The 20,489-nt window shown below is 46.8% G+C and overlaps 1 protein-coding gene across 7 annotated transcripts in view; it reads left to right on the top strand.

Moving 5' to 3' along the window:
* Positions 1-548: 548 nt before the first annotated feature.
* The window catches only part of LOC310849954 (mitochondrial peptide methionine sulfoxide reductase-like), a 42,879-nt gene continuing 22,938 nt past the window's right edge, over positions 549-20,489 (top strand). Inside the window, exons 1-4 of one of the 7 annotated variants that reach the window (XM_083750988.1) lie at positions 593-706; positions 8,095-8,368; positions 18,749-18,817; positions 19,463-19,582. In XM_083750988.1, the coding sequence (XP_083607114.1) occupies positions 18,775-18,817; positions 19,463-19,582 (163 nt within the window). In that variant the 5' untranslated portion in view covers positions 593-706; positions 8,095-8,368; positions 18,749-18,774. Of the gene's footprint in view, positions 707-8,094; positions 8,369-8,546; positions 8,704-8,734; positions 9,230-18,748; positions 18,818-19,462; positions 19,583-20,489 lie in introns of those variants that run through there. The other 6 variants (XM_083750986.1, XM_083750985.1, XM_083750989.1 and 3 more) reach the window with 6 other exon arrangements.

Here is a 20,489-nt window from a genome sequence, read left to right as displayed (position 1 = left end):
TCCTAGAAGTTTTTTTAAATATAAGACCCCTTCTTAGCACTATACATACATTTAAAGCAGTGCCACACCACGTTAAATAGATGTGGCTCCCCCCACAGAATCCGGTTTGTTAATGGTGTTGAGTGTTGCGAGGAGAGCCCCTGTTGCCCCACAGCTCCCAGAATTAAACCAATTCGGAGAATGGAATCTCGGGGGGGGGGGGGGGACAGCAGCCTTAGCAAACTACACTTCCCAGGATTCCTTGGGGAGCGGGGGAGCCCTGACTTTTAAAGTGGTATGACACTGTATTAAATGTACAGTGCGGACGTGTCCAGAATTAGTAAATATATGGGGGGGTGTAAAAATTTCAAACGGTGAGGCGAGGGGGTCAACGAAAGGCAGAAAAGTAGGTAGCGAGTGGGCTCCTGACGACGAAAGCACCGATTATGGGATGGAGGCGAGTGGATCTCCCAGCAGCCCACCCCGCCCCTTGCGCCGCTTGAAGCTTCATCAGCCCCACCCACCAGCTTACGTCACACTTCCCACCCCTTGGCCCCGCCCACCTCTTGTCCCGTGCCTGAGAAAAAAGTGGAAACTGGCTACTTACTTGCATGTGGGTAGAGGTGGGGCGCCCCGTTGTTGAACTGCGACGCCATGCCTGGTCCTGTACGGATGCCCTCTCGGAAAGAGGCTCTGCTAGGCAGATCTGAGGCAATCGTAGTGTCAGGTACGGGAAGAGGGAGACCCACGCGTGTCCTTGTATTTTCGTGGGGTGGGTGCAGCCGAGGTGGGAAGGGGCTTAAGAAATCCCCACCCACCGTGATCAGCTATGCTTTCTGTCCTTTACCCGCCCAAATCTATCTCACAAGGCACAAGCGCCTTCCTGCTAGGAAAAAAGGGAACGCCAGTCAGTTAAGGCAGGGAAGCTCCCCGTGGGGTTTGCTCCCGCGTAGACCTGCATGGGACCGGCAGAGAAGAGCAAGAATGAAGGCATCCAAGGCCGTGTAGCTCAAGAGGATCGTTAGATCCCAGGTCCTGAGTGTGGAGATTGCAGGAGGGATCCTGCGCGCACACATGCGCGCACTCCCGTGGCGCTCCGGGGGAAGTTTTGAGCCTCCAGGAGCTCTTGGAACGTGCGTTGTTTTGTGGTTTGCAAACTGGCTCTGACGCATGACGCTCCCGGGGCAGAGAAATCGGGAGCTGGGATTTTTACCCCAAAATAAGTTATGGGTGTGCAAGCTTCGTTATCCAAGCTGCTCACGTGTCTGTGTGGAATAAGGGGCTGGGTGCATGGGCTTAGCCAAAGGATAGGCAGCTGCCCCCCCATCAATAAAAAATATATAGCAAAAATATATTGCCCCCCCCAACAAAAGGCCCGTGCCCCCTAACAAAAATCCTGGCTATGCCCGTGGCTTGGTGTTGAGAGTCTATGGTTGTTCCCAAATGGTGGGTCTAGGGGACCCTCCTCCTTGTCCTTTGCATGTTACCTGCAAAGCTGAACTTTTAGATGGAGATGAATAATATGAGATGTAGAAGACTTCATCCTATAAAAGACTGATGAGTCAGTGTGGTGTAGAGAATTTCTCACAGGTCACATTAGTGCCATCATACATTTAGAGCACATGACTCCCCCCAATGAATCCTGGGAGCTGTCGTTTACTCCTCAGAGAACAGTTCCCAGAACTTTGAACAACCCAAAGGTTCCCAGGGTTCTTTAGGTGAAGTCCAATGCTATACAGATTTCCGTGCCCAGCCACAAAAAGCTGACTGGATGACTTTGGGAGAACCTACCTTACAGGGTTGTTGTGATATTAACACTGAGAACCGTGCATTGCTGTGTTGAGATACCTGGTGGAAGTGGGACAGGAATGTAAAGCAGTGTAATAAAGTGATTTTTGACAGGAAAAGTGCAAAGGCTGAAGTCCAAGGGAGACTGCATGCTTGACCTCATTGATCCCTGAAGCTCACACGGTCTAAAGTTCTAGTTTGTGCATGCAGTAGATAAGATTGTGAAGCCTCCTTGTCTGTTCCATTTCTAATTAGCACTAAGGAGCTGCCTGGTTAAATGTTTCCCCATTTGGCAAAGAAGGGATCGTACACATTCAAAACAGTATCAGGGAGAAGGCTAAGCTAGAACTCTTCACCCTGATTTCTAGTTTGGATCCCTCACCCAGAGAAAAGTAATTCATCTCTGTCCCACCCCCCGCCTCCATCTGAAGTGGTAGATTCCAAGAGTTGATCATTGCATCAAATGTTTTTTACATATTTTTTTTTTAAATCCCACCTTTCCCCCAAGGAAATGTAGATGGTGTATAGGACTGGGCAGTACCTGGTTTTCAACATCGTTATATATTTCACCAACTAAGCATCACAATATACCAATAGATCATGATGTCAGAAATAAGGATGGAGCTATGTAGAGGTATTGGCTGGCTGCACAGTTTCCCCCACATTGTGATTTCTGCATAACAGCCTTGGTCCAGTATACCTGAAGGAGCGTCTCCACCCCCATCGTTCTGCCTGGACACTGAGGTCCAGCGCCGAGGGCCTTCTGGCGGTTCCCTCGCTGTGAGAAGCCTGTGACTTGATCTAGTCTAGCGTCCTGTTCACAAGACCTCTCAGAGCCCACGAATCCAGATAGACTGCCTCTGCACCTGGAGGCACCATCAGCTTCCTGCATCCTTTCCTTCCAGAATAATAATAATAAATAATAATGATGATGATGAATTATTTATACCCCGCCCATTTGGCTGGGTTTTCCTTTTAGGTGGCTTCCAGCAAAATATTAAAATACAACAATTCATCAAATATGAAATGCTTCCCTAAACAGGGCTGCCTTCAGACATCTTGTAAAAGTCAGGTAGTTGTTTATTTCCTTGACATCTGATGGGAGGGCGTTCCACAGAGAGGGCGCCACCACAGAGAAGGCCCTCTGCCTGGTTCCCTGTAACCTCACTTCTTGCAGGGAGGGAACCGCCGGAAGGCCCTCAGAGGTGGACCTCAGTGTCTGGGCAGAACAATGGGGGTGGAGACGCTCCTTCAGGTATACTGGACCGAGGCCAAGCTGGACATGAATGTGAAAGCCCTCTCCCACTGTTGTTCTCCAGCAACTGGGACTCAAGAGGGATATACCGCCTCCGATCCAGGATTTGGCATGATGAGCCATTGTGATGAGCGCCCACCGATATGGTCTTGTGGTCCATGAATTTGTCTAATCCTCTTTGGAAGCCTTCCAAGTTGATAGACATCACTACATTTTGAGAGGGCAAATTACATCATTCAACTACGGCACTGTACGAAAAGGTGCTTTCTTTTCTCTGTCCTGAATTTTCAGCTTCATGGGATGATCCTGAATTCTAGTATTAGGAGAGGGGAGGGAGAAACCACTCTCTTTCCACTTTCACCACACCAGGCACATTAGTTTTACAGTGGTACCTCGGGTTACAGACGCTTCAGGTTATAGACTCTGCAAAACCGGAAGTAGTACCTCAGGTTAAGAACTTTGCTTCAGGATGAGAACAGAAATTGCGCAGCGGCAGCAGAAGGCCCCATTAGCTAAAGTGGTACCTCAGGTTAAGAACAGTTTCAGGTTAAGAACGGACCTCCAGAACGAATTAAGTTCTTAACCCGAGGTACCACTGTATATGCTTCAGCCATGCCCCTTTTTCTAAGCTAAAAATCCCAAACCTTGTTACTGTTCCTATATGGTGAGCAGCAGGGAGATTGGGGCACAACAATGAAACCCCCCCATTCATGGTAATTTTTATTTGTATATTTATGCTCCATAGAGAGCATTCTCACATACTGTATTTGTGCCTGGTTCTCCAGCTGTACAGCTAGGAAGAGGAAGGTGCTCCAGAAGGTCATAACCACAGCCCAAAGGATTATTGGTCATCCCCTCCCATCTTTGGAAGAACTGTACGGTTCCCGTTGTCTTAGGAAAGCAAGCAATATCCTGCAGGATGCATCTCACCCGGGACACAGTCTGTTTGTACTACTGCCTTCTGGCAGGAGATACAGAAACATCAAGTCAAGGACAAATAGACTGAAAAATAGTTTCTATCCAAGAGCTGTGGCCTTCTTAAATGCAGTAACTCGATAGTGTGACCTGGGAGTTTGATGGGTGTGGGTGTGGGTGTGGCTGGAATGTGGTTTGTTTGGTTGTTGTTGTTGTTTTGCTTTTGTTGTTTTTAAGGGATGGCATCCAATTTCGTTGCACTTGTGCAATGTTGCACTTGTGTAATGACAATAAAGAATCTATCTATCTATCTATCTATCTATCTATCTATCTATCTATCTATCTATAATTCTATTAATTAAGTAGGGGAACGGCCACAGCTCAGTGACAGAGTGTCTTCTTCACATGCAGAAGGCCCCAGGTTCAATCCCCAGCAGGACTGGGACCGCCCCCTGCATGAAACCCTGGAGTGCTGCTGCCAGTCAGAGCGGACAGTATGCAGCTAGATGGACCCATGATCTGATTCTGTATGAGGCAGTTTCCAGTGCTCTTAATATTTCCATAGCGTTCATTAGCACCGTGACTGAGCAACATGCTCAAGAACTGTGTGTGAAAGTAATGCCATTATGAGCTGGACAGGGTGAGTTAGACATGTGCTCTCAGTGGAGGAAAAGCTCTGAGCTACATTGCTTCAGATCCTGAAGGTCCAACTGAGTTCTTCTTACAAGCAATAAAAGAAAATAATGACTTGACCATCATTTGATGCACTTTGCATTTCAGATAAGCTCTGCTGATAACCTGGAGATGGCGTGAGCATGTTTTATGCTCGCTCCATAACTTGTGTTATCTATTATTATTATTATTATTATTATTATTATTATTATTATTATTCTACTTTGTGCTGGAATGAATGGGTGGATGGTTATATGCATTGGGTGGGGGGAACTGCTTGCTGATTTCCCAGCTGCTCTTCCCCAGAGAGTGTCATCCCTGTTTACATTCTGAACATGTGCCAAGGGCCTGTGCTATGGAATGATACTGATTGGGGATGGGGTATACTGCACTCTCCATGGCAACAGATAAGTGTTGCTAGGAGACAGCGGAGGAATAAAAGGCTGGGAGGGATGCCCAGCAGCCTTCATACCCCTCCTCCTCCTCCTCGTCTTCCACTCTCTCTCCCCAAAGTGTCTTTTGGAACAAGATTATTCCTGAGACGTGGCGACTGTCATTGCAACCATCACATGGTAGCGCAAGGCAGTGGAGGAGTTGGGAGCATCTGAAGACCGGGTTTCTTTCTTTTTTTTTGCACATCTACCATGCAATAATGTCAGTCGCCATTAACCCCTGTAGTCTTGCTTGGTACAAAGGCACTTGTATGACCTTCTGCCATGTCTGTAAGAAATGAAAAGGTGCTCCCCAGTGGTGGGGCATCTTGCTTAGGAAGGCAGGAAGCTGCCTTCTGCTGAGTCCCATTGTCTACACAGGCTGGCAGTGACTTTCCAAGATTCCAGGCCTGGAGTCTCTTCCATCACTACCCAAAGATGTTAGGAACTGAACCGGGCACCTTCTATAAGCTGAGCAGATGCACATTTAAAGCAGCCCGTAATATGTTTTGTTGGAAATTGTAGTTTATCCCTTCCAGAGCTACAATTCCCAGCGCTCTTGAAGACTACACTTCCTATGATTCTTTAAATGTATGGTGTGTATGCAACCTAAGTATTTGCATGGGAACTTCAGAAGCTGCCAAACCCTGAGTCAGACCATTGTTTCCTCTAGCTTGAAGGTAAAGGGACCCCTGGCCATTAGGTCCAGTCATGACTGACTCCGGAGTTGCAGCGCTTTATTGGCCGAGGGAGCCGGTGTACAGCTTCTGGGTCATGTAGCCAGCATGACTAAGCCGCTTCTGGCGAATCAGAGCAGTGCACGGAAACACCGTTTACCTTCCTGCTGGAGCGGTACCAACTTATCTACTTGCACTTTGTGCTTTTGAACTGCTAGGTTGGCAGGAGCAGGGACCGAGCAATGGGAGCTCACCCTGTCTCAGGGATTTGAACCACCGACCTTCTGATCAGCAAGTCCTAGGCTTTAACCCACAGTGCCACCCACATCCCTATTCCTCTAGCTTAGTAATGTCTAAATTGACTGGTAGTAGCTCTCAAGGGTTTCAGGCATGGAATCTCACCCAGTCCTACATGGAGCAGGCAGGGTTTGAACCTGGGACCTTCTGCATGCAAAATCAGATGCTCTGCCACTGAGCCACAGCCCCTTTGTTTTAGATTATGAATGCTATGCAGAAGAAGATGCTGGGTGTTGCTATAGTTCCATTGACCATAAGATGTACCCTACTGAATTGGAACGAAGGTCCATCCAGCCCACCGTGGCAAGTTAGATTATTCTGTGCTTTGCAACGGAGAAGATTCCCAGCTTTAGTTCCTGGCATCTATAGATAGGGCTGGAAAAGACCTCCAGTCTGGACCGCTGATCACTCACAGTGTGGCTCTGCCTCACCTTGGACTGCCCAAGTCAGAAGGGGAAGGTGGAAGATGAGGGTCTGCAGAGTGGATGTTTGCCGAGCGCAAGGGGCATGGTGGTGAATTCAGGAGCCTCGCAGAGGATGTATGTATTGCCAGATTCAAAACGATGGAGACTGATGGAAGGGGATGCTGGTGAAGGCACAACAAAGCAGGCTTGGGAAGGGTTGTAGCTCAGTGGCAAAGCATGTACCTTGCATTCTGAAGCTTCCTTGCTCAACACTTAGTGGAAGCCTAGGCATGTTCACACAGAAGCAGGACCCAGGGTGGTCACTGGGACTTGTTCCAGGTAAATGTGCCTGTGATTGCAGCCGCCAGTTTTTTGTTGCAGTTGACTAACACAGTTGACTCTCTGGAACTCATAATCTTGAAACAGCACCGGTCCTCTTTCTACTCAGATGGCTAGTTTGCCACCTCGACAGTGCAAGAAGATCTTGGATCACATCTCAGATGAACTGGTTGCAGATCGACTGCTCCTCAGTCAGGTTTTTTCCTTACAAACTGTCCAGGTTTTTTAAAACAATAACAACAACTCCCTATTCTGGTTACTCCCCTATTTCTTAAAAAACCAAGCCAAACTGCTACTTTACTCTCAAGCAAGTCACAGAGCGTTTTGTTTCATATGCTTATCTGTATTCCTAGACTTCGGAATTCCCTCCCTAGAGAAGCTGGACTGGCTCCCTCCTTGCTGCCCTTCTGACGGCAGGTGAAGATTTTTGGTTTCCACAGGCTTTGAGGAACTGACTGCTTTGAATGACAGGGCTGGTGCTGTAGTGTTAATTGTAACCATCCATATGGTTTTAGATCCTAGATATTCAGCAGGTTCCCTCTGTGCCAACTTTTAAATGCCTGTCTTCTCTATTCTGCCAGGCCTATGCAGGCAGTTAATAACACATCCCCCACAATAGTTGGTTTGTTTTTTATTTCTTTTTGCTTTTAACTTAAAAACACACACAACTTTTTATTGTTTGGCTTTAAGTTTTTGCATTGTTGCAAACTGCTTTGATACATTTTTTCCCTGATACAGCAGTATATAAATAAATAAATAAATAAATAAAGCAAGCTTTAATTGTGTGTTTTAAAAAAAATAATCCCCCCCCCCCGTGTTTTGAGTTCTTATTTTTACCTGTAAGCCGCTTCAGGTAGGTCCTGTATGGGAAAAAGGCGGCTTATAAAAAAACACACGAATAAACAAATACTTTATATTTCCTTCTGTTCTCCTGGGTACAAAACTTTGCAGCAGTGCCAAGCAAAACAGTGTTACTAGTATGGGAGAGATTCATATCAGGTACTTAGAGCAAGCAAGGTATGAATTTGTTATTGAAGTAGCCCCGGTCATCATAGCCGCCAGGGATCAGGAATGATGGGAGTTCCCGACCTCTGCCTTAGGAAGAACTCTTAGCAGCTTGGTGTTTTGGCTCCTTGGCTAATCCTGATCTCTTCTTCGGTGTGTGTTGTCTGGACACACAAAACACGCGTGCGCATCCTGCCGCAGAACTGGCATGTTTAATGTAAATTTGCTCATTGTCTCCCCTTCTCCTCCTGCCTTTACCGAGTTGTTCTTTCTCTCTCCTCCCTTTCTCTTTCTCTCGCTTTCTCTTGGTCCCATGATGCTTTGCACCTCAGCAAGCTGATGCCATATAAAAAGAGTGGCTGTTTTCCTGCCCGTTCTTCTGATGGCAGAAGGGGGGAAGCAACCCTGGCACCGTTTGGAGGCGAAAGTTGCCAGGCTTCCGACAAGGTCCTCCTTGTCTTGTATTCTCTGGCTTCCTTTATCTCTCTCCCACCCCTTTCCCTGACACCCAGAACCTCTTGTGGATAGAGGGCACAAGGCGGGCACCCACAGGAGTCCAGGGCGGGTACTGGCCTGAAGGAATTGGGGGACTGCACACCAGAGGAGGTAAGCTTCTTTGCTTCTTCTGTGTTCTTTCCTTTATCTCTGTGGGTGTTTTTAAATAAATAAACTAGTTGCTGTGAATGTTTGGATCTGTCTACTTTTTTTTTTTTTTTTTTGGCTAGCTTTCTGGGTTCCGCCAGGCAGGCGTAGAGCGAAAAGGGGGGGGGGAGGGTGGCATAGAACCACTACAGTTGGGATGAAGGTTGGCAGGGAAGCCGTGAGACAGAGGGAGAGAGAGAATAAAGCTGGCACGGGCTGGAGGTCTGCCAAGGATGCTTGGCAGAGATGCCATGGAAGACTGGGGCAGCCTGGACGCGACGATCTTGTATGGATGGGAGGTGAGGAAAAAATGGTGAATCACAGAAAGGCAGAGAATAGGAATTACAGGCTACTGAATTGGACATTTTCTTGCGTCTACATTTTTAATTTTTAATTTATTTTGGAGGGGGGATCCATTTCATATTTGATATTTTTCTTGTGGAGGCTGTTGGTTGGCTCCTTCTGTTTTGCAATATATTTTCAGGCGGAGAGGGGGGGTTGCGTTTAGGGAATGTGGCAGTTCCTATGCTGATTGAATTGAATCTGGGCCAAGGAAATTATGTAGCCTGCTTGTTCCCGCTCGGAAAAGGGAGTGAGAGTGAGAGAGAAAAGCAGAGAGACAGGGAGGAGTTGGCTGGGAGCTGCCGAGCTGCCTGGCCACTTTGGCAGCCAAAACATCAAGCCGATCCAAGCGGGCCTCCGTGCCTTTGGACTCCTCCTTGGGTTATCTGCTATCTCCCCTTTTGTGGCTCCCCTGCATGGCCCCGGCTTGTTGGGCTCCTGAATGGGCAGCGTCCAGAGTCTGTGGCAGGTAGCTCGGGACAGGTAGGAAAATCGAGGACCAACTCACACACGCTGGGTCTCTACCATTTCTTTTTGTTCTGCATGCCAGATGGTTGGGTGTATGGTTGTGGGCTGGGCTGGCTGAGTCCTAGGAACATATGATGCTGCCTTGTACAGAGTCAGAATCTTGGTCCCTTCTAGCTCTATATTGCTTACACGGACTGGCAGCACCACTCTCCAGTGTTTCAGATGGCATTCTTCCCAACCCTACTTGGAGATGCCAGGGATTGAACCGGGGACCTTCAGCTTGCAAAGCAGGTTTTCCATATCCCTTCCCAAGCCTGCTTTGTTATTTCTTGACTGGCATCCATTATTCTCCTGATTTCTGTATTTGGCAATGCATCATTCTCTCCATGGTCCTTTTCCTGGGCAAATTCCACCTTGCAGACCCTGATTTTTCCAACCTTTCCCATTTGCTTTGTGCACTCTGAGGTTTAGGGACAGTTGAGGCAGCGCCGCAGACATGGCTGCATCTTTTCAGGTTTTGGATTGCCAGTGCAATGCACTGCAAAGCGTATCAGGTGGGTGTGGTCCAGAAAGCCAGAGATAAAATGGGGAAATAGCTCTCTGCTAGAGGGCAGCTTGGGTTGGCTGGAATTCTCCCAATGCAGACATGTGTTAAGGAGAACGTTAGAAAGAGAAGAGAACCACAGTCCTTCCCTCAGCTCTTCTTTACATGTTAACACAGTGTTGATTTATTATATATAGCCACCACCTGGCTTGTATGCTATATCCTGAGGTACAAAGAGGCTGGGATGCTTTGAAATGTTAATTTCGCTTTTACAAAGTAAGGATTTAAGGAAGCTGGGCAAGCTATCTTTTTGGATGTGCCTTACCTTTCTGTGACAACGTTGATTTCCTGGTGCCTTTCTTGCCTCTGGAAAATCATGCTTCTTAGTTGTCTCTTTAAAATTTCTCCTTTACAATGAATTCCCGCGTGCTGGAGGCCTCGTTTTTTGAGGTTTCAGCCTGCTTGTTTAGGTTTCTGGGGAATTAAATGGGTAGGTAACGGGGCAAATTCATGTGAACTCTTTAATATTCACATATGCAACTGCACATACATTAACTCAAGGCATGGGTGGCGAACCAGCTATCTATATGTCGATAGACTCCAGCTCTGAACAGCTCCAGCCCCTGTGGCCAAGGGGTCAGGGATAATGGGCTCTGGAGTCCAGCAACATCTGGAGGGCCACAGATCCCATATCTCTGCCTGAAGGCATCGTCATCCCGCCTTGTACAGCGGGCCATTTCACACTGCAGCTGGCGAGTTTCCTTTTGAAGTGAGGGTGTGCTGTGGCTTTGCAATGTACACATAGCCAAAAGGGAGTGCAGACAGTTCCTTTGTTGTTGTTGTTTTTTTTTAAAAAATGGTATGACTAGACCAGGATGTGGCTCAATTGAAACTTTCTTAGCTGTCCAAACACACAATGGCAAGGCAGCAGTTTCTTACAGAGGCACACAGTGAATTCTTGTATTGCCTCTCGTTTTGGTACTCGATTCATTTTGTTTGTTCGTTTCAGGCATTTGTTTTATGATTCACACATAGAAACCACATATTTCCTTACTCACATTTCTTTTTGCCATTTCTTTCTTGTGCCTCTTTTTTTTTTTAACCCCTGCCTGCAGTGGCAGCAGCTAGGCTGATCAGGGAGGCAGGAGGGTGCCTGATTCTTGCAACCACTGCTGTATTTACCCAGAATCCCCTGTGCTATGACATTGGCACAGGGAGGGGGGAATTATAGCAGGTGGCATGGGTAGGGGGAGACCACTTTTGATGGACAGGGGGAGACCACTTTATTTACCTACGGTGCCTGGAATGGCACAGATGATGAGAAGCCTCCCCCTTTGCTGCCAGAGCAGGTGAGCTCTTCTGCCTCCAACCGACATGAATGAAAGCAGTGAAAAGAATATCCATTCATTCCCCAATGCATTTGCTTCGGAACGAATGAAAGACAGAAGCTGATTATCCCTATTCATTGATTTCAAATATGCTTCCTCCCCCCCCCCCCAGTTTTCTTTTCATATCCCAGTACATTCAGTTCCATTCTGATATTAAATATATTTTTAAAATTAATAAAGCTTTTAAGAACAGTCTGCTGACACACTGCTTCAAAAGCCACTGCGGGTCAGTCTTAACATTGTGAGATCTTTTCTATAATACATAGTATTTGTTATTAGAATTGTTCTTTGGGAATTTGGGAGGGAAACACTATTTTATTTGTTACAGTTGGTGTACTCTTATTTTATTATTTTTATTATTCCTCCAAGGAGCTCAATGCGGCATGCATAGTTCTCCTCCCTTCATTAAGCCCCACAACAACCCTCTGAGGTAGGTTAGATTAGGAGACAGTGACTGGCCCAAGTTGACCCAGTGAGCTTCCTAGCTGAGGGCAGATTTGAACCCTGGCCTCCCAGGTCTTAGTCTGCCACTCTTAACTGTTACACCACACTGCATCTCTTAATATTTTACTATATAAGCCGGCTTGGATGAATTTTTATTAGGAAAGGAAGCATGCAGGTTTTTAGTTATGTAGTAACATTTAAATATTAGCTTTCCTCCAGGGACATTAAAGCAGCCACTGTGTCCCTCTCCCCATTTTGTCCTCTAAGCAACCCTGTGAGATAGGTTAATGATTGGCCTCAATTTCTCCCAGTGAACTTCATGGCTGAGTGAAAAAAGCTCAGAATGTGCTGTTGGGCAAAGGTTCTTAACTTCTTGAGAATCGTGTGTTGTGTGCGTTTCTAGTGTTCTACAACTGTGAAGATTTGCAAAGCTTGGCGGGTGGGCTTCAGTCTCCTCCAGCAGGTTTCAAAACCCCCGTGACTCAAAATCAAAATAAATAGTGCAAAAACAAGAGAAATCATGCATATTTTGCACTGATGTTTCTCAACCCACATCTCTTCCCTGACTACAATGTTTGGTGGTGTTCTCTGCATGTGCGAGAGGCGAACATTGCATGGGCACTCAGCCTTCTCCTGTCTTTTTGGCTCCTGGAGTCATGGCCATTATTAAGTGTAAAATTCTTTAAAACAGTCCCTATGGTAATTTTTTTTTTAACCTGATAACATGGGTGTATGAATTCCATGGACTCTGCTAATTTCATCCAGTAGTTGTTTAAAAGTAGTGATGTAAGAAGAAAGAGTTTTCCATTCTGTCCTATATTCATCACATGCAGTCCTGTTCCTTCCACCAATACCAGTGTTGTTCCTCTCACGGTCTGCTGTGGCAACATTACATTTAATTACAGAAATCACACTGCCATTACGTTCTTCCAACTCAGTTTCAATGCAAAGGGTTGGGGGGACGTGATCAGTTATGTGTCGTTTGTAGACTGAAAGCAACAACAACAACAGTGAAGGCCAATCACATTCACTGGATTGATTGTTGTTCTGTTCATGGGGCAGATGAAGAAATTCTGGCGAGTTCCCTTCCCATTTCCCATTTTTGTTGGGATTCCCCAATCTCCCTATATAAAATATAATTGGAAAACACTGGAATGCATGTTTATTTACTGAACAATTATGACTCATCTACACCATGCAGGTTATGAGACTGCAGAGCTGTGTTCTGGTTTGGGTTGACTAATCAGCTGTTTCCCTCTTACATGCCTGCTGCCAAATATTGTTGATCTTCACTGTCTTTTTGCGTATCCTCCTTCGGCCAAAGCCCGTTCCTTCCCCTCCACCCCCTCCCACCATTGCATTCTGCTCCTGCTGCTTGGGTATCCTAGAGAAAGACTTCGTGCTTCTCTCTACGCAAGCAGCCATTGTGCCCCTTGGCACTGCCCCTTCTCCGCTGATCCGTATGGCACTTAAGGTCAGAGGAAGCAACGGGGATGCCCTAACTCACAGGGTTGAGTTATGTGCGGCTGCCCACATTGAGAACGTCCAGGCTAATCTTCCAGGAAGGTTTGCGGACTCCCCCTCCCTCCCGCTTCACCTCGGGAGGCCCCAGCAAGCAGCACTAAAGCCAAGGCAGGACTCGGCTGATCTGTCCCAGGCCGTCTATAAACATAGCCTGCTTCCATCTGTTGGGGTTGGAAGCTGCTCATGAAGCAGGCCTTCCTGCTGATTGATCACGTGCTGTTGGGTAGAGTCTTAAAATAGAGATCTGCAGTGGAAGGAGGACTGGGGCAGAGTGCAGGTGAGGAGAGAAACCAGTCCTGGGCTTTTGTAGCCTTAATCTGTGATAGAGGGAGTGTATAACTTGAGTGTGCATTCCCTAGAGATGCTGGGGTTTGCCTGTGGATTCAGATTAGCAGGAGGCCTACTTTCTTGGGCTGCACGGCACTGTTCTGACACCATTGCTCCCCAGTGGTGCAGTGGGTCAGTGCGTCTGGCTATTAACCAGAAGGTTGGTGGTTCAAACCCACCTAGGGAGAGCTGTGGGCAAGATTCCTGCATTGCGGGAGGTTGGACGATTTTAGTTCCTTCCAACTTCTACAATTTGATAATACGATAATACGATACGATAAAATGATAATCTTTATTGTCATTGTCCCATACAGAACAACAAAATTGAAAAAAAAATTACCGTATTTTTTGCACCATAACACTCACTTTTTTCCTCCTAGAAAGTAAGGGGAAATGTCTGTGCGTGTTATGGAGCGAATGCCTGCGGGTGGCGGGGGGGATCTGCTGCAGTCGTGAGCAGAGGATCCATGGTTCCCCTTCCTTCCCTCCTCCGTGGTTACAAAGCATAGATCCACATGGATCCTCAGGATTTTTGCATTGGGCTACTCCAAACTCACTGTCAGATCACATGTCTGTGGCCACAGCATGAACCACAAAAATCATATATCCACTATTTCGTTTAGAATATTTTTTTTCTTGTTTTCCTCCTCTAAAAACTACGTGCGTGTTATGGTCTGGTGCGTGTTATAGAGCGAAAAATATGGGTATAAATCAGACATTCAAAAACCAACAAGCCTGCTATCCCAGCTATCCCAGCCTGGTTAACCCCCTAAAAACTCTGATACCCCATAATTAAATACAATGTACTCCCATAGAGAATACCTTACACTGTGTTTAAAACCAAAATCGCATTTGGATAGAAACTGTTTCTCAGGCAGCTAGTCCTAGTCTTTCTGTGGTTCTATTCCATGAGTGGTCTGACCCCAGGCTCTTGGCATTGGGACCTGTACCCTCGTTCAACTTCCTGCCAGTCCCCCTCCTGCTGACAACCCCCTTTTAAGGAATGTTTGGGGCTTTTTGCTTTAGAGCAGTGGTTCCCAAAGTAGGTGCTGCTACCCTCTGGATGGCGGGCGGTGGAGTTACTGCTAAGAGGCAAGCGGGTGGCAGGGAGGAGGTGGAGATGTAAAAGTCTTTCAGGCTTGGAAAGGTTGGCATCACGGGATCAAGGTCACCCATTTTGTTGAATAGTCTTGATTTGATTTTGAATAAACCTGAAATTAATTGCTACTGTTTTGACGCCTGTTGTGTTATTATCATCCTTAGTGGGCCGTGGAAGCTTTTATTCTGAATAATGGTTTTTATAGGGTAGGGTAAGGGGTACCAGGGATGAGATGATGGAACCAAGGGGGCAGAAAGAGTTTGAGAACCAGTGGATTAGAGAAAAGGCAAGTGAGATAGGAAATGATACAGGCTTATTAAATGATGCAGTGTGGAGAAAGTTCATCTGGAGAGGTTGTTCTCCTTTTCTCATTACACATGTAATTCTCGTTTTGTGTGGAAGTTCCATCCTGGAGCCCTGCACGCATTGGCAGAGTGAACATAAGCCTGCTTCGCCCCTTTATATGACATTTTCGTGACGTTTTGGGGCTACTTTAGGGTACAGCACTGTGTGCATGATTGCTCGTCATTCCGATGCACCTAAACTGGGAGTTGCCTGGACTAGAACTTGGTAACATCCAATGAAACCAACCGTTGGAAAATTCAGATTATTTAAAGAAATACTATAGTGAACAGGATTTGAACTACGAGCAATAGAAGGAATTGGAGATTGTCGTATTGTTGTTATGGTATAAGAGAGAGAGGATAGGGTACAGCAAGGGGGTGAAATAAAGAACCCAATGGAAAATGGGGTGAGAAGTCGTCAAAATGAAAGAAGAAAAAAATATGTATTGGACATTTTTGTGCATGTAGTTAGAACTATGGAATTCATTCACCAAGAGGTGAGAACCACCAACTTTTGAAAGGTGATTAGACAAATTCATGAAGGATAAGGCCATCAATAGCTACTAGCCATGATGGCTGTTTTTCACGTCTCGCATCAAAGGCAGTGTACTTCTGAATTGCTTTGGGAGAGTTTTAGTTTAGATTCCTGCATTGCAGAGGGTTGAACTAATGGTCCCTTCCAACTCCTATGATTCTGTAAGAAGAGCTCTGCTGGATCAGGCCAAAGGCCAGCCATATACTTTGGGGGGAGCGCAGCAGCAGGGCAAGGGGGGGCAATGTTATTCCCCTGGGACTGGTATCCAAAGGAATGCTATGCTGCCTCTGATCCTAGAGGTATTCTATAACCATAATGGCTTGTAGTCATTGGCAACCTTGTCCTCCATTAATTTGTCTAATCCCTTTAAAAGTCCCGCTGAGAATAAGTTGTTGTAAGCCCTTCGATTAGTTGCACCAATCGCTTCTGGGTTCTGTGGAGCGGGGCTGGTTGCTGTTTTCTGTGGGCTCTCAAATCACAGGGTGCCCATGGGTCTCCCTATGCTGTGGCGCCCTTCCAACACCCCGACTTTCCATTTGGACTCTTGGCTAAGATAGCAGAGCAAAAAAAGGCTTTGGCTGCACAGTCACCAGGTTGTGCCTCCCCCCCCCACCTCCAACCAAGATTGCCCCAGATACAGTGGTACCTTGGTTTGCAACTGCTTTGGATTACAACCGTTTGGGATTACAACCACTTCAAACCTAGAAGTGCGTGTCCCTTTTTTTGGGTCACAACTCTTTTTTTTGGGGGGGGGAGGCCCCATTGGCGAAAGTGCGCCTTGGGATACAACCTGTTTTGCTTTACAACCGGACCTCCAGAACGGACTATGGTTGTAAACCAAGGTACCACTGTATAGGGATGGGTGGGAGGAAAAATTTGATTCAGTTTGCATTTAAAGTCGGGCCTACCCACTCTGCATTTTTCCGAAATAAGATGTGAACTGAAGCACATGGGACTCCTTCGAAATCCGCGCTTCTCCTAGTTTTGCAATGCAGTTCTCCAGCATAGACTAAGTGTGCATATAAATTCATGTACAGGTGAAAGTAACATACAAAATATTGGAGAAAGCTCTTTTTGGTGGGGGAGGGGAGGCAATGTGTATATTTGGAGAACTGCAAATGAATTGCAATGAGGCCATTATTCATATCTTAGTCTTTTGCAAACTGAAATGGAAAAATGTTGGAAAACAGAACTTAGGGCTGGGAAAACGAGGAACTGAAATTGATCTATTTGCTCATCCCAGAAACCTCTGCAGTGATTCCTTGGGCAGTGGGTGGGTGTGTGAGTGCCCATTGCCCCCGAGTAGAGATGCCTGGAGGAGGAAGAGGAGATTGACTCTGGCACCCTTCTTTCTCCTGCTGCTAATGAGAGATGGACTCAGCATCTTGGGTCAGCAGTGAGCCCTCTGCTGGCCTCTCAAACTTAGAAAGCTCCTAACCACGCCAATTGTTGATGATAGCCGTGTTATAGTACATAACAATATTCTTGGCATCCTATCAACCAAATACCAAATTGTTGTAATAATGGGGAGTGTCTCTTTTCTGGTGGGAAAAATGCTTTCTGGTTGAAATGGGGGGGGGGGGAATGGTCAGGCAAAAAATTGCTTTTGGTTAAGGGTGCTTAGATGGTCTCTTGCAGAGCTACAATTCCCAGCACCCTTAACGGTTCCCAGGATTATTCATTTTTTGGAGGGGGAAGGAATGGGGAGCCATGACTGTTAAAGTGTTATTAGATTGCTTTAAACATTATTGTCTGGAGGTGACTCCCCCCAAAGAATTCTCTCCAGTTTGTAAAAAGGTGCTGAGAGTTGTTAAAGGTAAAGGGATCCCTGACCATTAGGTCCAGTCGTGACCGACTCTGGGGTTGCGGTGCTCATCTCGCTTTACTGACCGAGGGAGCTGGTGTACAGCTTCTGGGTCAAGTGGCCAGCATGACTAAGCCGCTTCTGGCGAACCAGAGCAGCGCACGGAAATGCCGTTTACCTTCCCACTGGAGCGGTACCTATTTATCTACTTGCACTTTGACCTTCTTTTGAACTGCTAGGTTGGCAGGAGCAGGGACCGAGCAACAGGAGCTCACCCCGTCTCGGAGATTCGAACTGCCGACCTTCTGATCAGCAAGTCCTAGGCTCTGTGGTTTAACCCACAGTGCCACCCGCATCCCTTCTGAGTTGTTAGGAGATACCTATTTCCTTCACAGCTATAGTTCTCAGAGTTCCCTGTGAAAAATGGGACCGCTGGCTAAACCATTCTGGAGATTGTAGCTCTGGGAAGGAGAACAGGGGTCTCCTAGCTCGTCTCAGCCCCATAACGAAGTACAGCTCCCAGAATTCTTCGGGAAGAGCTTGTGACTAATTAAAGAGGCTCCCCCACTTTCCAGTGTTTTGACAGACAGTGATCCTTGGATGAAGGGTGGTATAGAAATTTAATAAATATAAATTTCAAAAATTGGAAAGGGAACTGCGGAGATGCCAAGCACTCAATGTAAAGGAAATCTTGCTGGTCCATGAGAAAAGGAATAATAACAATAGTAAGAGATACATCCATGGAGGATAAGGCTCCGCTGTTGTTGAGCCTTTGGTTTGGCCCAGCAGTCTCTTTTTATGTTCTTCAGTACATCCTGCATTCCAACTGGCAAAGTGGGTTGGAATAGATGACCCTCAAGATCCCTTCCAAACATGTGATTCTATGACTGTAGGTGTATACCACAAGGATAGCCAAGGTGATACCTTTCAGGTGTTGTCAGAATAAAGTTCCAATCAACACTGATCATGCTCCATGCTGTCTGGGACTGTTGTTAGCTGGAGAGAGCAGGAAATAACAACAACTACTACTACTACTACTACAACAACAACTTATAAGCTGCCCATCTGGCTGAGCCTCCCCAGCCACTCTGGGCGGCTCCCAGCAGAATATTAAAAACACAATAAAACATCAAACAATAAAACTTCCCAGATGTCTTCGAAAAGTTAGATAGCTGTTTATTTCCTTGACATCTGATGGGAAGGCGTTCCACAGGGTGGGAGCCACTACCGAGAAGGCCCTGGTTGCCTGTAACCTCTCAGTGAGAGAACAACCAGAAGGCCCTCAGAGCTGGACCTCAATGTCCGGGCTGAACGATGGGGGTGGAGATGCTCCTTCAGGTATACTGGGCCGAGGCCATTTAGAGCTTTAAAGGTCAGCACCATTTGCTACCCCTGTGTATAGGATTGCAGTGTGCCGTCTCAGCGGTGTAAGCCCCACTGCACTGTTTTGTGATCCTTGCTATGACCCAGCTCCTGGAGACTGGGTGAGGAGATTTTCACATCTCTTTCTCTTTCCCCCTGCCAGCCAGCCATGCCGTCAACAAAAATCCAATGTATCCGCCATTCCCGGAAGGAATGCAGATGGCAATATTTGGTATGTGACTGGTTCTTGCTTCGTGGCCAGGTTTGAGTACAATTTCTCTCCGCCCCCGTTGGGTTTCAGTACTGGCTGTCCTCAAATCTTGCCTAGAACAGAAAGTAATGAAATGAATCCAGAAATCATTTGGCCCACCGATGGACAGCTATGATTTCCCCGCAAAGAGAACTGTAGCTTACCCTCACAGTCGCAGTTCTTCACATCCATAATCAGTGATACTTGCCCCTGTTTCTTTGGGGGAAAGCCATGACTTTTCAAAGGGGCATAAGAGTCCTTTAAATTTATTGTGTAGGTGTGACCTGAGACAGCCATGGTGTGTTTGCTGAATGCATGAAGCATGCTCACTGGCCCTGCCCACTTCCTCTGTCCCTAGGTGTTGGCACTAGTTTGAAAGGAGCCTTATGTGTATTGACACCCCCCCCATCATCCCTGACATTGAATCTGCCGTGGTTGGGGTGGAGCCAAGAGACATGGTCCCACCCCCTTCTGCATATTCAGTGGACACATTGCCTGGGGCGAGGAAACATCAGTACACACCCTTCATAGCAGTGATAAAATGCTGAAACAATTCAAAAATCCAAGAATTCTTTCTGCAGCCTTTTCATAACGTTTGGGTTTTCTCCTACCTCTTTTTCTACCCAGGCATGGGGTGTTTCTGGGGAGCGGAGAGAATGTTCTGGAAGCTGCCGGGTGTCTTCTCCACCCAGGTGGGCTTCTCAGGAGGGTTTACCCCCAATCCTACCTACAAGGAAGTCCGCAGTGGTGAGTGGTTTTTCTCCCCACCTCTCTTAGTCCTTGTGGAGGGTTTTGGTTATGATCTTCTTGCCTAGTTAACCTGTGAGGTAACATCCCAACATGCAGCTGCAATCGAAATTATTCAACCCCCGTTGCAAATCGGGTTTATTATCAAATTTTACAGGCTTTCAGCTGTGTGCAATGAGCAAATCAGACAAAAGCAATTGAAATGAGCAGACCAGGTCTGAGACTCTAAAGCAGGGAACTTTAAATCTTGTGGCCCGCCAGACATTGTTGGACTCCCATTATCCCCAGCCAGCATGGCCAATGGATCATGGGAGTTGTTGTCCAGAAATAGCTGCAGGACCACAGGTTCCCCACTGCCAGGCAAGGCTTTCTGGGGAAGGCATTGTGTAAGCAAGATGGCGACAAAAAGGCTGCTTTCCTAGCAGCCACCCACCTCTCATTCCATTGGGCAAGGTATCTAAGGAAGATAAAACTAGCATATGTTTGCATGTCTGACGTACTTAATTCTGGTTCTGGAGCCCACAAGAAGTGGCAGGCTGTACTTCCTCTGAGGTTTTTAAGCAGTATGATCTAGTTCAGGCATCCCCAACCTTCGGCCCTCCAGATGTATTGGACTACAATTCCCATCATCCCTGACCACTGGTCCTGTTAGCTAGGGATCATGGGAGTTGTAGGCCAAAACATCTGGATGGCTGCAGGTTGGGGGTGCCTGATCTATTTGATATTCCTGCATTGAACTTGGTGACCCTCAGGGTCCCTTCCAACCCTACAATTCCATGACAGTTTGGTACCCAGAAGACTGGGGCCCCAATTCCTGCCGATTGGAAAACCAGTCGCCTGGGACACTTCAGCATTCCAGAGGTCAACCAGGCAAGAATACCAATCTGCTAAGAACAGGCATAGGACT

Source organism: Podarcis gaigeae (genome assembly GCF_964106915.1).
Source record: "Podarcis gaigeae genome assembly, chromosome: 8".
In the NCBI taxonomy this organism is placed as follows: domain Eukaryota; kingdom Metazoa; phylum Chordata; class Lepidosauria; order Squamata; family Lacertidae; genus Podarcis; species Podarcis gaigeae.
This window is presented reverse-complemented; position numbering and strand designations above follow the sequence as displayed.